The 24,875-nt window shown below is 37.9% G+C and overlaps 1 protein-coding gene across 14 annotated transcripts in view; it reads left to right on the forward strand.

The window, feature by feature from the left end:
• Camk2d (calcium/calmodulin dependent protein kinase II delta) overlaps window positions 1-24,875 on the forward strand; it is a 257,681-nt gene that overhangs the window by 169,197 nt on the left and 63,609 nt on the right. For 12 of the 14 annotated variants that reach the window (XM_006970402.4, XM_015993241.3, XM_015993259.3 and 9 more), the window contains exons 5-8: window positions 5,646-5,711; window positions 8,932-9,004; window positions 18,512-18,614; window positions 21,277-21,360. In XM_006970402.4, coding sequence (XP_006970464.1) covers window positions 5,646-5,711; window positions 8,932-9,004; window positions 18,512-18,614; window positions 21,277-21,360 — 326 coding nt within the window. Of the gene's footprint in view, window positions 1-5,645; window positions 5,712-8,931; window positions 9,005-9,942; window positions 10,016-18,511; window positions 18,615-21,276; window positions 21,361-24,875 lie in introns of all 14 variants that reach the window. The other 2 variants (XM_076574928.1, XM_076574929.1) reach the window with 1 other exon arrangement.

The raw sequence follows: 24,875 nt of genomic DNA on the forward strand, positions 1-24,875 counted from the left end.
GTTCAGTTCATTTGTTCATTCATTGATTGGATTACTTGTGTTTTAGGTGTTTAATTTTACATATCCTGGATATTGATCCCTGGTCAAATAAATAGTTGGCACAAGTTTTTTTTTCCCATCTGGTGGGCTACCTGTTCACTATAGTGTTTCTTTTCTGTGTGGAAGATTTTTATTTTGATACCAATCTCATTTGTCAACTCTCGCTGTTATTATCCGAGCTTTCGCCTCTTATTCTGAAAGTTGTTGACTATATATGAAAGTGTTTTTCCTACTAGATTCAAAATTTCAGGTCTAACATTAAGGTGTTTGATCCATTTTGTCTGAGCTGATTTTTATGCTGGTTAAGAGGTAAAGATTTCACCTTTCCAATCCACTGAAGAGGCTTTCTCTTCTTTAATGTGTGGCTTGGTGCTTTCATCAACAGTTAGAACACAGCAGCTGTGTGGGCTTATTTCTGAGCACTCTATTTCATCAGATGATCTACTACGTGCTTTTATTTGTGCTACTACCCTGATGTTTTGTAACTATGGCTTTGTAGTATAATTTGAAGTCTGGTATTATGATATTTCTCACAGTTATTTTTTTTCTATTTGAGGTTTTCAGTGGTTCCTTGTGAATGTTAGGATTGTTTTATCTCCTGCTGTGAAGAGTTTTATTGAAATTCTAATGGGGATTGAATTTAATATATAGATAACTTTGGGTAAGGTAACTATTTTCACAATGTTAATTCCTACAACCCACAAACATGGGATGTCTTTTCATCTTCTAGTGTCATCTTCAATGGCTTTCTTAAGTGCTTAGTAGTTTTCAGTGTAAAAATCTTCCATCTTTTTGGTTAGGTTTATTTCTAGATAAGTTTGGAATGTTTGTTGTTGGTTGCTGATTTAATCCTCTTTTCAGAGAGTAAGGCTATCATGAATGGGATGTTTTCCTGATTTCATTCTCACCATATTCATTATTGGTATACAGACAAGTACTGATTTCTGTCCATTTTTTTTTATATTCTGCAACTTTCAGTAAATGTTTATTAACTTACCTCTGAAGGCTAGCCAGACACTATGTATAATGGTGAACATACAATGTCTCCTTTCCATGCTCTGCCTAAAAGATTCTTATTCCAAGTGGTTGGCTGGATTTAGTCAACATCTGAGATCTTACCTTTCCCATTGAATCTCTACAGACTTTGCTCCCTTTGCTCAGTGGTTCTTTGGAAGTCTCTGGGGGGCTTATTGAGGTAACTGGGATTAGGTGGGATTAACACATTGGTACTTATGTAACACATGATTCTGTAGTATTGTTGGCACTCAGCGTGGGGAATGGGCTGACAGTTTTGCCATGTTAGGGACAGATGCATGAAATAAATTCTCATCAGCTTTAGTCTGACCAGTGACTATTCTCTAGCTTTCACTCACAGTCCAATGAGCTGACCTCAATCAGAAGGTTAAAGGTCATTGAGTACTCTTCTTAACATAAAGATTCTACCAAGTCTTTCAAAGGATCCTGTGCACTTCCAGAGATAGCCTCCTCTCCAAGTTCCACCCAAGGGGGAAACAAACAAAATAAAACAAGTCCCCCTTTTAGCAGTGTTTTTGGAAAAGGCCTTTCTCTTCATTACTTGGTTTTTTCATTTTTTAACGTATAAGCAGTCTCATACCTACCTCACAGAGTCATTTTGCCGTTTGGAGAGACCGAGGCAGCACTTTGTCCAGGTGTCTGGGTGGCTTGAACAACAAACATTTACCTCAGCTGTTTCTGCAGAGGAAGTATGAGATCAGGGGCTAACCTGAACGGACTGTGACCCCAGCTCCTTTCATCTCGCATGTGATTGACTTCTTATTACATCTTCTTAGGCTGAGAAGGAGGGAGAGGAAGAGAGCTCTGTAACACCTTTTAAAGCATTCTACCCTGGTGACCTTCTGAACGAATGAATGTGGTCACATAAGGGGTTTGGATTTCTCCATACACAAGGGAAAAGATATTGAATCCACTGCGCACAGGGAAGTACCAGTGACTATCGGCGTTTACTGTTCAACGGTGTGGAAAGCAGTATGCTGGGTGTCATGCAGACAGATGCATGTGTCACAGTCACAGCTGCCACGCTCACACTTCTGCAGTAGTCACTTAGATGAAACAACACCAGACACCGAAGTGCAAGGGGAAGAAAAATACACCAGTAAACAAAGCTGATGTGTGGTAATTGTTTGTCTCTCAGTTAGAGAACTCATGTTTGCAGTCTTGAATTTCAGGTTTGTTGGCCGGAACTCAAGGGGTTCACCCTTCAGCTTTGCACTTAATGTGACCACTTCTTATGCTTGGTGAGGATTCTGGTCTTGCTTTAACATGACGCCTCTTCCCTGTGCATAGCTGAGCCCTGATGATGCTTCCTGTTTTCCAACTCCAGTCCAAGACTCCTGGCTTTCCCTCTACCACACTGGGAACCAGTTCTGATCTCCAAGTCTGCCCTTTGGGTCACTGTGGCATTACTTTGTCTTGTGGAGCCCCATCTTGAACTGCTCCAGCTGTCTAACCTCGTTGTCAGAGCTATATTATTCATGAATTTTATAAATGTTTCATTCAAGATGAAATCACTTTTGATCATTTCTAGGTAAATATATAGACTAGAAGCAAAAGAAAAATTAATTCTGAAGAGTAATACAGCATGAACCAAAATCACTATAAATAATACAAATAGCAAATATTTATCTATTTTATACTCAGAACCTCCTGTTTTGAGTAGTAAATTATCCTTTTTCCCTGTAAGTCTTAATATTTTTAAGATTTATAAACAGTAATTAATGCTTCAAACCTATAATTGATATGCTTCAGATCATAGCAGAACTCTGGCACTATTTTATTCACAAAAGTTTAATTGGTTAATTAATCTAACAGTTTATTCATGAAACAGAATTAATTTGTGGCATTATGAAATTTTACATGTCTCTCTAAAATTTTTCAAAACTGCAATAGCTTAATTTTGTGCTCCATTGAACAATAATGCAAGTATGACAACAGTTTCTCGTTAGGACAGTATATTTTGCTGTAACTTCCTTTTTTTTTTTTACTTTTGTAGACATTTGTCATACATGATGTTGAAAGGATGATGTGGTTTCATTTACAGGAAACTATTTTATAAAGTAGTATAAAGAATGAGCGTGGAAAGATGAAAAAGAATGCTATCAGAGACAAGCTAAGTCTACAAGCTAAACTCAACATGAAAAGCACACCATCTGGCAGAGGATGGAATAATAGTGGAATGCATACGTAGCATGTGCAGGGTACTGAGTTTGTATCCCAACACCCCTCAAAAACATTCTTCAGTTCTTAAAAAAGCTATAACTGCTTAAAGCTGTTATAGTTCACCAAAGATGACCAGAGTGTAAGCTCCTCTGACTCTTTAATATTCCCCTTTAAGTACAGATCCCTTAATAAATAAAATTCATTGCAGGAAATAGACAACCTTTAGTGTATGATGATGCCACACCCCATTTCCTAAGCCCATGTAAAGGACTGACTTAAAGTAAATGGCACACAGAGTGTAATCTTCTCAGTTAGTTAATTTGGCTATTGTTCAAACAGTTATTAAGTAAGCAGGTATTTTGTGTCCATGCGGCAGGCGGGGGGGGGGGGGGGTAACTAATGTAACAAATGCTGGCTAGATTTTATTAACAGAAACAAGCTTTTTAGTTTGTTTGTGCTTTTTGTCTTTCATCTTTTTCTTTTTGAACCCAGGGCTCCACACATGCTGAGCATGTGTCTTACCACTGAGCTATAATACCAGCTCCTAGATTTTCTAATGAGTGTTTAGATTGTTGATTGTTGCAACTTTAACAATCAAGTTGTAAGCATAGACATAAAAAATATATAAATAAAAGCATAATTCTATCACCCTTGATCATAATGCAGGAAGAAATCTCACCAAAGCTTTAATTTACAATAGTAAAAGATTTGCAAGAAGTGCTTTTGTGGGAAAAAAAAAAAGAAATGCTTTTGTGTCCTATCATTTTATATTAATTTTATCTAGGGCACATTTATAACTGGATTATTAGACATTCTAGTAGACAGAAAAATAAGTATGTTAATGAATTATATTACAGGTACCATGGTTCTCAAGGAGAAAAAAAACTACCTAGAAATTTACATAATCATTTTCAGTATACTTTTATGTGAAAATAGTGATTGGAAAAAATGGCACTCACACTGCAGGACCTTGAAGAATTCAGAATTCAGTGGAAAGGAAAGAAAGTTGCACAAGTGTTCAGATATACATACAGATTTACTGCCCAGTCTGTAGAGTATGAGTGCTGCTATCTGGAGGGTACAGTCCTTCTGTGATGTCCTGGAACATGAGAAGCCAAGCAGGCAATGGAGAGAACAAAAGGAAGGTAGTATTCGGGTCTAAGATCATGCACAAGACTTTATGCCATCAGGTGATGCCTTCCCAAAGGTTGTAGGCCTATGATTGGCAGTGTGTACTGGAAAGACTGTGCTGGGCAGTGCCTGAGAGCTTTGCTATGCAGTATGTGATCCGGTCTGTGCTGGATGCTCTGTAGTCACTGGCTTCCATTTTATCAAGAATAAACCTGACTACCCCAATTGTGAAGCTTCATAAGCTAGCCTAAGGCTTTTTACACCGAGTGATACACTGTATAAAAACACTAGCTCAGCAGATATTAGTTAAGACAAGGACCCCCAAAGCTGAAATGGTCTCTTAAAACCCAAACACAGCATAATGGGAGAAGGACTCAGGCATAAATATTATTAGAAGAGCCACTTCACCAATAGTAAAGGAATTCATATTGATGTGATATAACAGTTTTTTACTAGTTAGATATTTTCACTAATTGTAACAAATACTAGGAATGATTTAACCTGTGGGCATCTTCCCAATTTGGGAGTAAACCATTTTGGAAGGCAGCTTGCCTTGTCTTCTCCCCACAATTTAAATGGATGCTCTTTGACCTGAAAATTTTTACTGGTAAGAATTTTTCTTCTAGAATTAACCTACAACATGCAAATATGTATGTGCACACATACACAAATGTAATAATATTTGTTGTATTAAACAAGGGAAACTCTTTCCAATATCAAGAAATGCCCCTGATTTAACATAATATAAATTATTTATCAATGTTATATGATAAATATTAGAATATTAGAAATAAATATTAGAAAATTATTTCTTTGTGTATCTTTCCAAAGGAAAAAATACATGTTAATGATAAACACACACACAAAAAAAAACTAATGAGATACACAGTTACAGCCTTCAGAGTTTCTTTTAAACTACTTAGTTAGCATTCATGTATATATCTTTTTGTTCATAAAATGTTGCTAAGGTATGCCATGCATTTTTGTCAGACCTCAATCAATATCTATAAAACTAAAATGAAGACTTTCTTAGAAACCATTTTATGTAGAAGATTTTGCTGTATATATCTACAGAAAATGTGTGACCTCTGGATCCATTGATAACACAAATTTGAGTGCTTAGATACTAAATGGCATAATGTTTTAAAATAGTTGGGTTTAACTTATTATTGAAAAATAATACAAGGAAAAGAAATCGGTATGAACATTATAAACTTACTGATGCCTAATTCTTTTCTTCCTATTTTTTTTAAAATGTGTTTCTCTTGTTTCCACAGAGTTACTGGAGGGGAACTGTTTGAAGACATTGTGGCGAGAGAATATTATAGTGAAGCTGATGCCAGGTAAGTCGCTTGCCCTGAGAAAGATAAAGGCTCACCATTCCATCTCTGACACTTGTTCTATATTGTACGTAAAGATTTGAGTATATCATGACCAGCCATTATGAGAATCTCATATTACCACCCTGGATTCTCTTTATGATGAGTCCTTTATCACAGAAGTTTCTCTCCTCTGAAGATTTCTGGGATGACTTTTAGAAAAAGGAAAAAGTATAGGTCTGTTTTAAATCTTATTTTTAATCAACCTCCCCTTGAGCTTCCATGTTGTGAAGGCCTGATAGCCACAGTGGCTGGTGAGTGCTAGTAGGACAGAGTGTTTCTGTTACCACAAGAAGTTCCATAGTACAACACACTTCTAGTCAGCAAAGGGAACCAGGCTGCAGAAGGCCTCAGGGGCCCCTCTAGAGTGTTTATATTAGCATGTAACACTTGGGACATTGCATTAAAGCCTTTGAAATGCTGATGTGAAAAGCATTTATTTTTCTATTTCTGAGAGTTCGCAAGTAACTTCCTGATTTTATTAATTAGCAAATTTTTTCATGGAAATTTTATAAAGGGCCAGCATTTTATCCCATTTTAAGTTCCTACACTACTCAAAGACATTTTGGGGAGTAAAATTGCATTAATTTACTTCCGTAGACCTGTTTAGACTTGATGATGTTAATTTTCCTTCTGTATACTATAGCTTTTACTTACACTGAAAAAACTGATGAAGAGCAATTAACTCATCATAACATAATTGATGCTATGAAAGTTAAATAAATGGCCATCTGTCCCATCCCGACTGCTTTCCAGGTTTCCCAAAGTTGTAGCAGTATAGGGACTCTCAGTGACACTCAGCTGATGTTGAGATTCCTCATACCTCCAAAGTAGCACATGATATGTAAGAGCTCACCTTTTACATAAGTTGTGGTGCCTGCCTGTAACCCCAGCCCTTTGCAGATGGAGGCCAGAAGGTCAAGAATTCCAGGCCAGCTATATTCCTGTGCTATATAGTTGAGACACTGTCTTAAAATAAAAATAGAAATAAATACATTATTTTTCAAAAATCTCAGCTTTCAATTTCTGATTTTTCTTGGTTTTATACCACCACGTTTTCTTGTCTTAATACTAATTTTTATGGTATTCTGTACATCTGACTGTACATGACTATACTTTTAATTTGTAGTGTATGTTTTGCTGTCAAAGTCAATAGAAAGTTCTGTTTGATCTTTACTACATCGAGTAAATCCTTAGCTGCTCAGTGTATTCAAATACATTTGTCACTAGAAAATGGACCTAGAGCAGTTCTAGAATAGCTATTTGCCAAGCAGGACCAATAATCTCAATTAAGAAAGGGAGTTTGGGGCTGAAGAGACACTTTAACAGTTAAGAGCACCTGTTGCTCTTGCAGAAGTCTGTCCCTGGTTTTGTTCCCAGAACCCACATAGTGGCCCACAAACACCCCGAACTCCACTTACAGAGATTCAAAGCTTTCTTCTTACATCTATGGGCACCAAGCACACATGTGCACACGCAGACAAACACTTATACACATAAAATAAGTAAATCTAAAGAGTGAAAAGACTTTTAAAGGAAATTTTCCCTACTTTGCCTTTCTAAGTTATGATAAACATGTTCTGTTTGAAAACTTGTGGTTGAAGTGCGGTGCTCGAGACTGTTTTAACTCTTGGCAAGCAGTAACAGATTAACAGGAAAAAACCCACAGGTTGGGCCGTTTCATATGTGTTGCCTGCATTAGTTGGGGAATTAACTGTAGAATAGTTTTTAGGATAGAGATCCCACAAGAAATCAAGACTAATTCTATCCCTATATATAATAAGCATCAAGAATCTGTCTCCTCACATTTTTAAACTTTGTTTTCTCACTAGCCCTCAAGAGCTCAGGCATGAAATCCATCCTTAATAATAAAGAGTAGTGAAATTAATTTAGCATGAATCATTGCTTCTTAATTTTGGCCATAAACCAAATAAGCTATTTTAGTGGTTAGATAAAACAGAAATGTTCCAAAAGACTGTGTGGAATTCACATTGTGATAAAAGAACCACACAGTTAAAAACTTAGGAGTAATTATCAAGCATTCCATGTAGTTGACACCTCCAGTTCGAGTCTGTCCTAGTGGCCGTATCATTAGATTTGGTACCAAAAAATCACAATGATCATGGGTGTTTTGATATATGTATTGTTAAAAATTAGACAGTGCTTGGTCTTTTTCAGTTCCTGTAGAGTATCATTATGTTACACACCAAGTGACTGAAAATGTTCTTATCAGGTCGTGCACTTTTTCCTTGACTAAGCAAATGCCCTTTTGTTTATGCTCGGGTTTGACCTGCTCAGTGAAGGTGTGTTCTGCGTTATTGGGTGCCAGGTGGCACCTTACTGGGGTCGTGCAGCTCTCAGTCAAAAAATTTCTTATGTCTGATTTAATTGATTTGATATCAGTAAGCTTCTAATAAGGATAGCATCAATGGTGCATTTTAATGTGGTAATAAGTAAAACTTCCTTCACTAAAGGGTATAGAAATAGATTTAACAATTACCAGTCTCCAGGGGATCTTAACCCTATTTGCAAACTCCTTAGCCCTTCCCCCAGAGTCTTCTTATGATGAAAGAGGTTTATTTTATGTCATGGGTCTTCTCTGGATTCCCCTGCCCTCTTGGAGTTTGAATTCATTTTCTTATTCCTGTGTTATACAAGAGACACCCCTTCTAAATCACTGGTACATGTGTCCTTCCCTTTTTTTAAAAAAATCCCTGTTTCACCTACCACTTCATCTGTGTTTACCCTCTTGTTTCAACATGTTTAATTGTGACCTCAGATCTTAAACAGTTTAGATTGTGTATGACAAACACATGGAAATTTTATGTCTCTGGCTAATCTTCCCAGGACATTTTGGGAACTAAACATCAAATTTTCTTCCTGACTATGGAGATCCTGACATCTATAACAAATGACTTAATCTGTAGACTAGCAAGAAGAAACACAGCTTAAATTGTTTTGTCTGAATATGTCACAAATTATATGTTGGATGTCATTTTACTAAAAATCAGAATTAGCTTTATTCAACATTATTTAATCCCTGCGTAAAGCTAAGAAAAGTGTGAATAAATATAATTTCATTTGTTTGTTTTGTTTCGTTTGAACCTTCATTTTATTTTGTATCCAATGTGATTATGTGCCTTTAAAATGTTCTCCCTTCCATTCTACCCTTGTATCTTTGCAGTCATTGTATACAACAGATTCTAGAGAGTGTAAATCATTGTCACCTAAATGGCATAGTTCACAGGGACCTGAAGGTCAGTATATGGAGTCCGTAAATCTGAATCAAAGAAGTTTCTTTGGTTTTATTCTGTTTTGTTTTTCTGGGGAAAGGGCAGAGGTGGGGGGGTATTGAACATGGTGTCTCCAGTGCCTTTCCCGACTTTTTCTTGACGTCAATAATGAGATGACAATGCATGATGCCTCTTCAGTCTGCTCGTCTACAGGCTAAATATACATCATAGCAGGAAGGGAAGGGCAGCGCCAATACAACCTGCTATGTTTCCAAGCAATAAATTACCAGAGTTGGTTTGAGGGCAGGCTTTCCTGAACTGTCCACCATTGACCCGGAATGAACTTGGCCTGTGATGTATGTCTGCCTGTAGATTTACACACCACTTCTGTTCTGAGACCATGGGTTGCTGAAGCAGGACAACTGGCCACACATTGCTCATTTGAGCCTGATGAACCCTAGGCAAGGGGTAACAATTGCCAGCTAGTCTTCAGCACAAGACGCTGCGGTTGTCAAAAATGCATTGTGTGTCCTCATTTAAACCTAATGGTGTCTTGTGTGCTAACAGGACAACTTTTAGAACAATACTGTAAAAATGGGAAAGAGTTTGTGTGTGTGTGTGGAATAGCAGCAGAGCACAACAACTACAAGATTATATTTGTGTTCCAGTTCATTTCCTGGAAGAATTTATAACCAGGAAATGAGCTCCAGAACAAAATGAGATATTGTCCAAATGGATCTTTTTAGAACAAGTTAATACACATCATGGCTCACAGCTGGCAATATCCTGATTGTTCCGTGGTAGTAGTCACTCTTCTTGAGCAATGTGTTACTATGGCTGAAGGAGATAAATTCAACACTAGTTGTCTTCTCCCTTTGCTCTTTAACCCGGTCTCTCTGAGGGTATACAGACAGTGAGTGTAAGCTTGGAACTAACACACGCCCCCTGGTGTTTGCATGCAGTCATTGCATTCAGCAGATCCTGGAGGCTGTGCTACACTGCCATCAGATGGGCGTAGTCCATCGGGACCTGAAGGTGAGTAATGCTGTTGGAGAAGATAAAGGAAGAACCACACAGTTCCTAAAGACTGTTCAGCTGCAGTTATACCAGGAAAGGCAAAAATTCAAGTAATACAGCTATGTGGACTCATTCCAACACATGTATCCATGTGCTTCCCCTAATCACAGCCTCTCATTTCATCTCCTAACATATACCTCAGACAGATAAATCCCTATCTTTCAGAGAGAAATAGTTTGCTGACATTAACAATAAATAACTTGCATTATGTCCATACTCCAAGGAATGGGCATATAGTTTAAGATGACTTTAAAATTTATGATTTTTCCTTTGCTGTAAACTAATTCTGTAGACACTGGTGAAACATGATATTTTACATACTAATATTATATAAATAATTTTCAGAATTATAAACATAGGCTTAGCTCCAGCAATTGAGTGCCATTTTGCACTCTAAACTCTTTCCCCTACCAGTAATTCTTGGAATTCTAGGACTGTAGGCTTCTTGCTTCTTTTATTTGTATTTCTAGGGGCCCAGATATTATGATCTATGAAAAAAATTATATCATATCAAGCATATGAAACACATATATTTTTTATGGGGATCCACTAATAGTTGTAAGAGTTTACTCAGTTCCTGTTACCAACCAGAACAAAGAATTTTTAGATCATTTGGAATGAGATAGTTTAGGGGACTCTTCCATTAATTTTCTGATTCCCATCTGTCATCATTCTAGCTTCACTTGTATTTCTGAGAAACAGAGAAACCTACAATAGCAAATGAAATAAAGCCATCGGGTTGGGGAAGGGTAGCCAGTGTGCTTCATGGTTTATTATGGTTTCAAGTCTTTGTTGTCAATCCCAGCATTTCCAGGCTTCACTACAGAGGCAATGTAGTGTTCAGCAGAAGCACCTGGACATTCTCATACACACACTTCTGGGTCTATAAGAAACTATGAATTTCACTAAATGTTCAAAGGTAGGATTTGTACCAAAACATTGACTTTGTTTTCTGGACTCTTTGTCAACTTCAGTTGATTCTGAGAATTTTAACTATGAAAAACTAAGCTATGGTACAGGGTATTTTCTTTGAAAGAGTCAGGATATAATATTGCACATTTCTAACACTTACCACATATATGTATCAGGAAAAAGAAAAAAATATGTTCCTTTGAAAGAATCCTATCTTAGGCAATCGTGTCAAAAATTCATTAATGGCCAAGGGAGCAGTCAGAACCCCTTCATGTTAGCTGTCAAGACCCACGGGACCTTACTTTTTTCCACTGGACGTATGTGGATATACACACTATGTGTGCTGTTTTATCAGATCTCTGAGACCCACTTGGAATACTTTACTGCATTTATGTGAGCAAATGTATATTCTAAAGCCAAACATAGAAAAGTAGGAATTCTCTTCCCTCAATTGTATGGTATGTTTTATGGGATCAAGATAGGGATTTGCTGTTATATCTCCAGACTCAGCCAAGACCTTCAAACACTGGAACTTGAATCAAAGGTGGCAGTGGGTCTAGGACATTGGCCGTGAAAGAAACAGTTTTCTGATATAAGATCTAAACTCGGTGATCAAAAATCCGGGCAAGTGCTTTCTAGCAAGGCTTATCACCAAAAGAAATAGTGCACTTTGTGCCCTGGCTTCTCCATTGTGCCTCTCTGATATTCAGAGAAGATGGAGATACACTTTTGAGAGCACTTTCTGTAATTTCTATAATTGCTGATGACCTAGTTTTGTCGAATTGATGACTTGGATAGACTCCTACAGATTCTGCTTCCCAGTGCTTGTCAGTAGACCACTTCCTGTCATGCTAATAGAGTTAAAAACTTGTGCAATAAAGGCATCGTATGTACATGTAAGTGTGTTAAACCCCTGACTTTGTTTTGTGCCTTTTTTACCAAATGAATACATTCTATGTGATGAATACGCTACTGGAAGTACCATGTTTACCAATGTAATCAAGTGTAAAGGCATTCATCACCAGGCTTTAAACCAAGTTTTCCTCATGGTTCCTACACCCCCTGTCTTTATTTCTTTATCCTGATTTTTATGTTAGTTCACATCGAATTATTCAGATACTGAATGCATGTGGTTTAGTTCATCTAAATCACTTTGAGGAAAAACATAGACAGTGCTGTGTTTATTATCATTATCAAAGATACTTGTGGCTGTTGTACACTTTAAGGTAGTCCAACACCTATGTGACACCGCAGTGCCTAGCAAAGGACCCTAACATGCTTGCAACATATTTCTTCAATTCAGGAACAGATAAAATGCAAACAAAAGAATAAATGTATATAAACACACACTTGTAAGAGCAATCATAACAGATTATCCATAAGATAGGATAGTTATATCTTAAAACAACAACGCTCACTATTTTGAATATTTAATTAACTGCCAACCTCTGGAATCTATAAGATACAAATTTATTGGCATCCAGAACCAAGACTAAGGCACAGCAGGCAAACTGAGGAAAAGAAACAGGAGATGGTTCAAAGATTGAGGGAGGAAATCAGTCACCACCAGGCTATTTTCAGTGGACACGTGAACACCAGTATTTATGTCCCCAGTAATGGGACCATTGATTCATATCTAGGTAGGATTAGAAGTTCTAGCAGTAATGATTATAGTGTTGTTGGATAAGTAGGAAGCTTCAGGGAACAACTGAAGGTATTAGCCACAAAAGGAACCTCTGTGTATCCCTCAGCAGAGGACGCTGCTCTTCTATTGGCCACTTTTTTTTAGTAGCATGTAATAGAAGAATCATCATGTAAGTAGGTAAACAGATGGATAGAAGGATAAATGGACAGATGGATAGATAGATAGATAGATAGATAGATAGATAGATAGATAGATAACTTTAATTCTGGAGATATTTATAACTACCTTATAGATATTTATGATTGTATTAGAAAGAAATTAGTTTCTAGAGAGCAGAGGTAACTCAAAGCATTCAGTAAATCTTTGTTAGCTGTGATAGTAGATAGATCATATTGTGAATTCTAAATTTGGAATAGTTAGAAAATCGAGTATTCTGTTTTTCTCAGAACTGTCTTTAGATAAAAGCTTAAAGGACAACCATTTCCACATAGCATTTGTCTAGCTATCTAAAAATGAATGTATGTGAAAATCTAATACATTAAGGGGTCATTCTGTCATTTTTTGTGTGTCTAGGGTGTGTGAGGTCATAGAAAAGCAGTGACTGCCGGGTAGTCATGAAAGTTCACTCTGCTTCGTTCAGTCAACTCAGCAAGGTTTACTTAGAGTATAGAAGTAAAACCAAGAGACAGGAATGGGAAGCAGAATAGTTCCAGTGAATCTGCCTGCCTGTATATGATATCAGAAGTATGGCATCCTGATTGAAAACTCAAGTGCATGCATCAGCTGGAAGCCCTCTGTTCTCAATACATGAAACTTGGAATTCACTCCTGTAAAAAAAATTTAAATGAAAGTTAAAACCATCTGTGCCAGTGCACAAATGAAACAAGTGTAGATGGCATTCAAGCTTTTCAGCCTCGGCAAAATTCCATTTAGTTGATTTCTGGGAGCTTTGCTCATACCTTCTCTGGCAAAAGAAAGGGTGACTGAAAACATATCAAAGCAGAGAATAGTTAACTTCTCTTTAGAGTATTGAGATCTTAAAATAAAGGAAAGGAATTTTAAAATACCTTTTAAAATTCATTACAAATAATATCTAGGGAAATTCGACAATCAATATTTCACAATAAAATCATTTGATATTTTTATAATAAAAATAAAAATGTCAAAAGTAAGTCACTTATTTGACATGTATGTTTCTAATGATTGAATGTTATTATAAAGGCAATGATCATATACATGCCAGATAAACCCTGTGACCAATGTTCATGTGATCATTGCCTTCTCCAGATTAACTCCTTAATAATGACAGTGCTAATTAAAGACTTAAGATTAAGATCATGTCTTATGTTTCCTAAGTTTTCCATTATTTTATTTAGATGTAGGTGGCAATTATTTTTGATTACTTCAAAATACCTAACAAATAGACTCCCTTATGAAAATAAACCATTTTTATAATAACATCAGAATGGAATATCAATACTATCTTAGTCTGTGTTCTATTGCTGTGAAATGACAGCATGACTACAGCAATTCATAAAAAGAAAGCATTTAGTTGGGACTTGCTTACAGTTTAGAGGTTTAGTTCTTTATCGTCATAGAGGGGAGCATGGCTGCATGTAGGCAGACACAGTGCCAGAGAAGTAGCTGAGAGTTATACATTGAGATCAATAGGCAACAAGAACAGAGAGGCTCTGGGCTTGGAATAGGCTTTTTGAGACCTCAAAGCCCACCTCCATTGACACACTCTGTCAACAAGGCCACACCTTCTAATGCTTTCAAGTAGTGCCACTCCCTGGTATTCAAATCTATGAGCCTATGGAAGCCATTCTCATTCAAACCACTACAAGTACCAAATCTATAAAAGAATAATTATGGGGCTGAAGAGATTTCTCAGTAGGTAAAGTGCTTGCTGCCTATGCATGAGGAACTGATTCTGGATCCCTAACACTCATATAAAAGCCTGGTACCAAACCCCTGTGGTCCCAGCTCCAGGAGGCATAGATAGCAGGATCCCAGGAGCTCACTGGCCAGCCAGCCTAGCCGCTCACTAAATTCCACGTTCAATGAAAGACCCTGTCTCAAAAAGTAAAGTGGGGCATGATAGAGCAAAATACTTCATATTGGCCTCTTCGTGCACAGGTGCATGCATACATATTACCCACCCTCCCAACACACACACATTTTTGTGCTCCAAAGTGTGAAGCAATTAAGATATCTAGCACCAAGTCTCAGACTCTTCTTTTTGGGCATCTCTACCTTCATAGACTGAGAGGCTTGAGATTTATTCTCTCTTCCAAGTCTCCATTAGTTCTAAAGGTGGTTCCACAACTTACTTAAGTACTTTAAGGTATTTGAATAATTTTAATAAGTCTTTCCATCCTCCTGAAAGCTATTGCTTTCATATCCATATGGAAACACAAAACAAAACTTGTACACAGTTGCTGCTCATTGCAGCTGATATGCTATAAATGGTTGTTGACACTGAGACCAGATGTCGTGGAAAATTCTGCACCATTAGGAAGCAATGGGGTGGGGAAGGAACCTATGTATGAGAATGTAAGGAGACTCTATTTAAAAACCAACCTAAAAAGTGGTCATTTTGTAAGCATGTAGAGATCATGGCAAAGTATACATGCTAACATAGGGATTCATATGAACATTTCTTCAATTTTAAACATGCATTACAGATTGAAATTGTTCTGCACATTGAAATGGCCAGCCATGGGGAATGTAGTACCTGATCACCAGTGTGTATATTGTCCCTACAAAATATGGTGTTCTTATGTTGCACATCCACTAGATATTGTCATGAGATACAATTCAGTAGCCTCATAATACCAACTGAGAGATGAAGGAAGTGATCAGTCAATGACAGGGGTTCATGGGTTGCCCAAGTCTGCAGCATTGGAGTGAGAGGACATGAATCTTGAATTCACATTTTTTTTCTAAATCATCATTATGCCCAATTCCCTCATGTTGCTGAGTCAGTGTTCATGGGCAGGTGTGTTGGAAGGTCTCTGCTTTTGATCCTGCCTGTCACGTTCATCCTAGGAAGTCAAAACAATGAGCTAGTAACAACTGGAATGTGATGGAAATCTTTCCTAAGGAGGCAGCCATGCACTCACTGACATTCTAATTGTTCTGCCTCGGTGTAACCTGGTAACATATGTATTCCTTTCTTAAGCATTCAGAGTTTGAACTCTCAGCAATGGCTTTTATATTACAATATAGTTTCAAATTAAATGTTAAGAGTGATTCAAGAAAACCCAAAACAAATATGCCAGTTCCCACTAAAAGTGTCTTTAGAAATTATTAGTGAGTCAGCCTTCTGCACTCCCACAGACCATGATAGAAAAATTATTCTAGCTGGCCTTTCTAAAAAGTAGAAAGAAACTCTATGGAAGTAAAATACATATGATATATTAAAGGTTTTTATTAAAGCCACTTAAAGCAATTTTCAAGTGAAATATTAAAAAGCAGATTCCTTTATTAAAATCAAAAACTGTTCTAACTTTTTAGCTTCCATTCCATATTCTCTATGCTAGCTTTTCCTAAATGATATACATAATGCAAAGCCATCTCGGTGATTTCAGTTTTAAAATGAATCCCATCCCTTGGAAATAGGCCTGCTTTCTCCTGTACATAGCTGCTGCTGAACAGTCTTATGGATTTCAGGTGAAAGTCACATACAAATATATTCCTATATTCTTGGATAACTCACAGGTCCTAGAGTGAGGCCTTCTAGGTCATCTCTAGCTATGAATACTGCCCCAGTCAGAGACTTGGTTTTTTGGGGCATTGTGCATAGAGGCCTGCCTAGAAGCTTTTCAGTGTAGTAGTAAGAGTAAAAGCACATTAAATTTTAAAAGAGTTTACTCACTAATGACACTTGCATTTGCTCAAGTGACTTCTGTACCATTAGACTTAAAGTGATTGGAGCTCTTTCCTTGAATGAGTCTGTGGTTGGCAAATTAGATTGGATGTATATTAGCAGGCATTTCTGAAATCTCAGTCTTTTGGAATGTGAAAGTTCCAAAGAAGGAAAATCAGCTGTTGCGTACAGTTCAGTGTGATTGGTCTAAGTTACTTATTCCATAAACAAGTAGTAGAAAATTATATTGATTTAATTAGAAAATGTATAGGTAGTTAGTTGACCATAAATTTTAGTTGTGAAATTATAATGTCAAAAGTGAGTAACTTAGCCCGATTAAATGTATTAGCACACTGATGAATATCCAGGGTTCCAGTTTCAAACAGTAAGTCATAATATAAGTTACATAAACCTAAGTGCTTTCATATTCTTGAAACATGTTAATCTCAAACTCCAAATTAAATGTCTTTGATGTTGAGGTAGTTCAAAACCATACTTCAGCCCCGAAAAGCTCCCAAGGTCCCTTCACATTTCCAGTGGTCATGATAGTAGTGGATCTGATGGCAGTGAGCAGCAACCGCCTGAAGAAGTCTGGTATTTAACTGAAACTTGCTTGCTCACTCTCTAATTTCTCATGGATTTAACCTAATTTCTCCTAAGCTCTGCTTGTGGGTTTTGCTGTTTTGCATGGCTGCCTTGATTTATAAATACTGGTTTAGGCTGTGTTTACTCAAGTCCAAAACAACCCACAAAACTGACAAATCTAACAAAGAGAGAGTACTCAAATTGATGAAAACGATGAAATTTCTTATTTGTCAACACATAAACAAAATCATCTGGCTGATAACGTTTTCAAATTTTCAGAGAACAGTTTTGGTACTTGGAAGGGCTATTGTTTCCCAACTGTTTTGGTGGAGACATAAGTTCCAAATTCATGGGTTCTTATCCAAAGCAAGAAGACCTTGGACCATTTTCCCATGTGTATGCCAATCCAGATGTCTGGGTGGGCTAGGCTTCACTGTACATAATACTCAACACTCTTTTCCTAACCATATCCCCAATCTGTTTCTTAGTATCTCCATGAGGATATCCAGGAAAATTGAAGGCTCTGTCTCAATGCTTGTTTTCAAAATTCCAGTGTGGTTGGGAAACAATGGTGTAGACACAGCCTCATTCCAAGACTGCTTTGTCAGTCCTTGAGGAAGGATCAATACCAAAGAAAAATGTGTCTTTCTCATGGTATTTTAGGTGGGAGAATAAGTATCTGCGTAATATTTTAGTCACACTTTAAAAGAATGTAAATTACACAGTAAAAAGTGGCTTATAAATTTTTGTTTAAAGCTAACTATAACATTTGGCAAACAGTATACTCTTTCTGCCTTTAAGAATAAACAGATCCTTAAAGACAGCCATTTTAATACATAATTCAGAGTAAGTCTCTAAAATTTGTGCAGAAATTGTTTGGAAACATTGAGGAATCAAAATCACTGTGTTTGAGTCCAAACTCTTAAAAATCAAGTGGGATTTAATTTGCAGTTTCATTTGCCAAATGTCTGTAGGTTGGTCCAACTCTGGTTATCATTTTGCCAGATTTTCTCCTGCTAAAAATGTCTGTGCTCTGTTAGGCTTCTAAGTCCGTGTCAGTGGCCAAGTGTGCACCTTGAGTGGTCCTTGGAGGCATGCGAGCAGGTGAAGCCAGCAACTCGACTAACTGCATCCTTCCCCGTTGCCTCTGCAGTGCCCAATGCATCTGCCTGAAGCCTGCACCCATGGTTGCAGTTTTCTATAGTTTTCTAACCCTCCCTTCCCTGGGATTTAGGAATGGAAATCTCCAGGAGAGACAACAGTGCATGAGTTTGTTTCCCAACCACTCCCTCCCTGTTTAATCTTGTACAAATGTTGGTCATTTTAAGTAGTCACTTAAAATAGATTCTCACTTTAGTCTCTCTCTCTCTCTCTCTCTCTCTCTCTCTCTCTCTCTCTCTCTCTCTCTCTCTCTCTCTCTCCTCTTTCTTTCTAAATAAAGCCTGAGAATTTGCTTTTAGCTAGCAAATCCAAAGGAGCAGCTGTGAAACTGGCAGACTTCGGCTTAGCCATAGAAGTTCAAGGCGACCAGCAGGCGTGGTTTGGTGAGTAGGGCTACTCTCCTTAATATAACTGTGCTCTCCCAGCCCAGAACTCCTGGTTCTCCTGGTTCCTAACGCCACTTTCTAGCCACAGCGTGGTAGCAATGGTCATCTAGCAGCATCTACACTAATTGTAAGACATTGAACTTGATGTTAAATGGGTCTATAATCAGAAAATAAGAGAAAAATATTGACAAAACAAGTTCATGTACACCTTTTTAAGAAAGTTTGTGGTAAAATGGATTCTGTTCTAAGAGTTAATAGGAGGTTTTCAATATACAATGTGACCTTCACACATGTGTTGTGGATGTATGCACACTCTCTTCACAGTAATAATAAATAGTATTTTAAGAACTTAATCTAGAGATGGTAGATGTTTATAACACACACACACACACACACACACACACACACACACACACACACACACACAAGCCCCACACTAGGGAAAAAGAGACAGACAGTAGATCCCTAGGACTCAATGGCTGGTCACCCTAGCCTGCTTGGCAAGCTCCAGACCATTGAGAGACCCTGTGTCAGCGAACAAGTTGGGTGGTACCTGAGCAACTACACTTGAGGTTGTTTTTGGCACACACATACTAGTACATAATGTAAAACATAAAACTATTTTATTTTATTTTAATTCTTATTTTAATTCTACATACTTTGTTCCTTTTATTCACTTTTCACCCTATAACCTCGTGTCTTTAGCTTTTCTTTCTTTCTTTTTTCTTTTTTTTTTTTTAGATTTATTTATTTATCATGTATACAGTGTTCTGTCTGCATATGTCCCTGCAGACCAGAAGAGGGCACTAGATCTCATTACAGGTGTTTGTGAGCCACCATGTGGTTGCTGGGAATTGAACTCAGGACCTCTGGGAGAGCAGTCGGTGCTCTTAACCACTGAGCCATCTCTCCAGCCCAACCTGGTGTCTTTAAATATTGGCCTAAACTATGAGAATTAACACCCTATGTAGAACATTTGATAAAACTGTAAAAAATAAAATATCCACATACATCTCATTTATCCTAAGGAACTGGATACAAAAGATATCTGCAATATGCTTTTAATGTCTTATTGTTGCTACGGCAACAGAGGGTCTACCAGGATCTTGCATTGTGGAAGAATTACTTTACTTAGTTGCTATTATGTCTCTCATTTTAAATATTAAGTGATTTTTTTAATGAGAAGATTTTCTAATAGATATATTTCCAGCAGTTCATATTTCTGTTTCTTCCTTTATCTATTTTGATACCCCTATTAGTTCTTTGAAGTAAAACCCATTTATCTCTGGAGAGAACAAGTTCTTATTAACCTTGATAGCATATATCATAACAATCTTACATTCTTAGGAGTTAAATCCCCTGATGAAGAAGACCTTATTTACAAGCTCCAACATGCTGTATTCATGAAGTCACTGTAGAGTATTATTTCTTTTGCATCCAGTTCCTTAGGAGAAATAGGATGTATGTGGATATTTTATTTTTTTACATTTTTATCAAATGTGCCACATAGGATGTTAATTCTCATAGTTTTGTCCAATATTTAAAGAGACCAGGGATATGGGGTGAATTAAAATCGTTTGGCTTATATTTAATTTTGCTGAAGAAGTAACTCAGCCAATATCTTCTCTCTTATATTTCTTTTTTAATGTAGTAAGTATAATTTCTTTGCAGAAATGAGGAATAATTCATTTCTTGGATACTTTGCCTCCTGTTAAATAAAGACTGTGACTTGGCATTAGTTTATGGTTGGAGGAACATCTCATTGTGTGTTCTTTTAGAGAGACTTTCCATTTTTCCAGTTGTTGCCTTTTAAAAGAATGCTTTCAAATGAAAATGGTTACCTTTGTTATTTTTTAAAGTGTTCTTTACTTGAAAAACTCATTTTCAGGAGTAGAAAATATTTCCACTGGAGTCTGGTAACAGATGTTATTGTTGCTTAAGCATTCCTTATCGAATTCTACTCTGCTTTATATAATCCAAGGCTTCCTTTGCCATCACCCCTTCACTGTGTCTTCTCAAGTCGGAGGTCTCTTTGGTCGGTGTTCAGTGGTGATTCATCCAAGTGTCCCTAAGACTCCTTTCAGTTGCCAGTTATGAATACGCCCTGGTTATTTATTAGTACACATTGAACTGATATTTTTCTGGGCTTATTTCTTCTCAGAATGAGTCTTTCAGTTACTGGTAGCCCTATCCACTCTCATGGCCCTGTACCCAAAGGATATCTGTTCTAAAAAATACTTTCTGAAAGTTTGCTTTGGATTTGTCCTTAGAATGTAGGTGTTCTGTCCCCCTCTTTTGTAGGTGACTGATTGTCAGAGGCGTTTAGGGATCATCTTTTGCAAATAACTAATCTGCCCTCAGTTTTCTAATTATTTCTTTATAGCTTTAGCTTGAACTTCCTTATAAGTGATGTTAAAACATCGGAACAAAAGTAGCCCTGTGTCAAAATATCATAGTAGATTGACCTCCACACCTCCAATGTGTGTGTGTGTGTGTGTGTGTGTGTGTGTGTGTGTGTGTTTTCAAATAATCTACAAGGTTGGATAGACAGACCTCATCTTCAGTTAAAGAAGCCCCCTAAAGCATTTTTTTCTTAGTTGGCCATTTCCTTCTAATGTCATCACTACAACCATGACTCATGAGCATCTGTTTTCCCTAGGTTTTGCCGGCACACCTGGTTATCTCTCTCCAGAAGTCCTGCGTAAAGATCCTTATGGAAAACCAGTGGATATGTGGGCATGTGGTAAGAAATTACATTTTCAAGGCAAATTTTGTAATAGAGCAGTGTCTCAGTCAGTTTGGGATGCAGTAATAAAACACCAGAGGCTGAATGGCTTAAACAACTAAAAAGTATTTGTAATGAAGCTGGATAGCCTCTGGTCATGGTACCTATAGTTCTGCTGTCTAGTGAGGGTGTACTTCTGGATTCATAGATACCCATTTTCTTTTTGAAGCCACACATGGTAAAAGAGTCTTTCTTGTAAGAGCATGAATCTGAGTCATGAGGCCTTTTCTCTACCAAAGGCTTCACTATTAACTTCATCACAGTAGCACCAAGGACTTTAGCCTGTAAGTTAGGAGAAGGCACAAATGCTCTGTAGCAAGCAGTGTTGTTAGACTTGAACTCAGAACATCTCAAACTTTAGTCTACTGAAAGGTTTGTGGAGAAGTGGGTAAAGAACAGAGCTCCGTGTTTTTGGTTAGGTCTGGAGTGGGCAGACTAAAACTTCTCTGGTGACACCAGTGCTTTATCTCGGAACTCTGAGAACAAAGATATAGAGAGCCTTATAATGTTACACGCTTGCTCTCCTGAGCCAACCAGTCCTTCTAACAGAAACTATCTGCCTAGGATTTGCTTGGCAAGAATTACAAGAGTAAATCTTGAAAACAGTGAGAGAATGAAGTCTGATTCCAGCCCCAATATGCCAACTCTAATTAAAAAAAATAAATAAATAAATAAAAAAATCGCCGGGCGGTGGTGGCGCACGCCTTTAATCCCAGCACTCGGGAGGCAGAGCCAGGCGGATCTCTGTGAGTTCGAGGCCAGCCTGGGCTACCAAGTGAGCTCCAGGAAAGGCGCAAAGCTACGCAGAGAAACCCTGTCTCGAAAAACCAAAAAAAAAAAAAAAAAAATCCTGGGCAGACCCAGCACACACTGGGGAGAACCACAGCATCATTTCTAACAATAAAATCTCTATGTGTTGACATATTCTTCAAATAGATGGAAGACTGAAATAAGGGAATGCTGTCAGTCATTCTGAAATGTTTTCTACCAAGACTCTCAACAAAACCTAGTGTTCTGTGTTCCATAGTCTCCTTCCTACTGTCTAAAAGCAGATGTGAACTGCTGCAGTTTGTCTATGGTGGGGGGCTGAAGGCATGTTTCAGTGCTGTGTTTGCCGGCAAACCCAGAAGATGTTGATTAAAAATTGATTTACAGGTTCTGGGAATAACTTCTTAGGTTCAGTTTTAGTTTAATAGAAGTATCTATGTTGGAATGGCAAACTATCCCATACTCCATTCCTTGTCAGCTTTATATCACTAACAACAACTTGATATGAATGCAAACTGATGGAATCCTGTGTGTTCCGAGTTCCCTCCGTGCCCCAAAAGGCAGCTATGAGGAGCTGGATTTTTGTCATGCCTATCTGCCAGTCTTTGGTTTGCACTGGCTCTAATATCTGAGCTTTTTGTTTTCCTTTTCCATGTAAAATAAGAATATTATACCCTCACAGAGCTGTGGGAGGTCAGACAAGGCACATATTAAGGGAAGATATTTTATAGTGTATAAAGCAGTGTGAAATGAAAACAGCCATCATCATTCTTAAGATTTAGAAGTGACACTTAGTCAAAGGCTAAGGTCTTAGATAGATCCCAAGCACTCTATTCCCCTGCCTTCCTAAAGCTGTTTTCTAAAGTGAACTCCAGAGTGCCTATGAGCGAGAGCTAGTGCAAACCGTTCGTGTCCCAGTCTGAATTCTAACAAGGTCAATAGCTCAGATATTTCCCTTATACTAAATTAGCTCTGAGCCCAGATCTGTTTCTGCTGATGAGCCTTCAGGCAGCAGATTGGATCAAGACTCAGGCCGACTGACAATGACAGGTCTTATGGAGTATAGTCATATTCTTGAAATATTTTAAAATATAATAGAGTCAATTTTTGTGAAGTACAGGGTTGTGTAGATGGAACATGATACTCGGATCTTAAACTCCATGGGGACTGTGTAGTCAGTTACTGGTCCAGAACAAAAGGAGAGTTACTGAAGTATTAGGGCCAGTGTCCCAGTTCCCTAGAAGTTTTAGAACTCCTAAGTTCTTTTTTTTTTTTTTTTTGGTTTTTCGAGACAGGGTTTCTCTGTGTAGCTTTGCGCCTTTCCTGGAACTCACTTGGTAGCCCAGGCTGGCCTCGAACTCACAAAGATCCGCCTGCCTCTGCCTCCCGAGTGCTGGGATTAAAGGCGTGCGCCACCAACGCCCGGCTAGAACTCCTAAGTTCTAAAAAGCTAGACTTGGCCACCCACTCTAAATGCTAGTTAGAGACTACTAGACAGAAAAGCAGAGAAAGCAGATTTAATCAAATGTGAGTAAAGATGGTCTGTGACCCCAGGTCTACTTGGGGTGTTGGCATGAACTTCAGTTTAAACAGCAGAACAGCAGCAGGGAGCGAGATGCATGCACGATTGAGAACCCTTGGTCAAAGTGTGTCTTGTTTACTGTCTCGGTCCTGGTTCAGCAGTGGTTGCAGAACTCTTATTCTTAGGGGAGCAAGCTGGTTCTCATGAACTGCTCCAGGAGGCAGCCTGACCTTCACATGTAATTGCCTCGCTTTAGGGGTGGTCTGTCCTACTGGACTTTGCTGTAACTGAAATCCAAGGTATCTGGAGGTTTATGACAATGACTCTTACTCGTGTGTCTTTGACCTTGATGAGGAACAGCTGGGTTGAGTGTTACAGGTTTTTAGATAGATAGTCCTTGAATGATTAACTTGCCTATGAGGAGTTAAACAGGACTCTGACCCAAAGCACAGAATATAGATAAAACAGAAGGGAAGAGATGCTTCTATCCTGCTTTCCTTTATCTTATGTGCCCAGAGAAGGAGGGGTGGGTGATGTAGAGGAAAAACAGCCAGTGACTGGCACAGGTGTATCAAGCATTTTTTCCCGTTTCAGTAGACACTCATCTCCAGCTTGCCATGGCATTCTTCCATCCTGGTTTTCCTCTAATCTCTCCCTTTTTGTTCTTCCCTTTTGTCCATTTGGTATCATGTGCCATGGTTAAAAGAAGACTCCCATCTCCTCAGTTTGCTTTGCTGTAAGATGGTATAAACTGTTTGGTCTCTTTGTCTCAGCCACCTCTTAAAAATGGAGACAACATACTGCCAAGAGGATGTGAGAAGACACACTTAGTGTGTGTTAGTTACTAGTAATGTTGTTCCTAGGGAGTTATTTTGGGTTTTTCTTTTGTTTTTTGTTTTTGGATGAACTTTCTAGATAACTTATGTAGCCTTATTTTAAAAACAAATTGTAGTAGTTAATTCAACATTACAAACAATTATGATAATCGATTGAATATGATAACGCCCTCATGATTTTCTGGATATCCATTTCTGTGTGTCTCTCCTCTCCTCCCCTTCTTTTTCTCCTCTCTTCTCTCTTTGTCATCTCACAGGTGTCAAAGTCTAATTTTCTGTGCCCAGAGTCCCCTTCTGCTCTGCTCTGTGCTGTCCTTTGCTTTCTTCACCTGGTGTTTTGCAAACAG

The sequence above is a fragment of the Peromyscus maniculatus genome, chromosome 6 (genome assembly GCF_049852395.1).
Source record: "Peromyscus maniculatus bairdii isolate BWxNUB_F1_BW_parent chromosome 6, HU_Pman_BW_mat_3.1, whole genome shotgun sequence".
Lineage (NCBI taxonomy): Eukaryota > Metazoa > Chordata > Mammalia > Rodentia > Cricetidae > Peromyscus > Peromyscus maniculatus.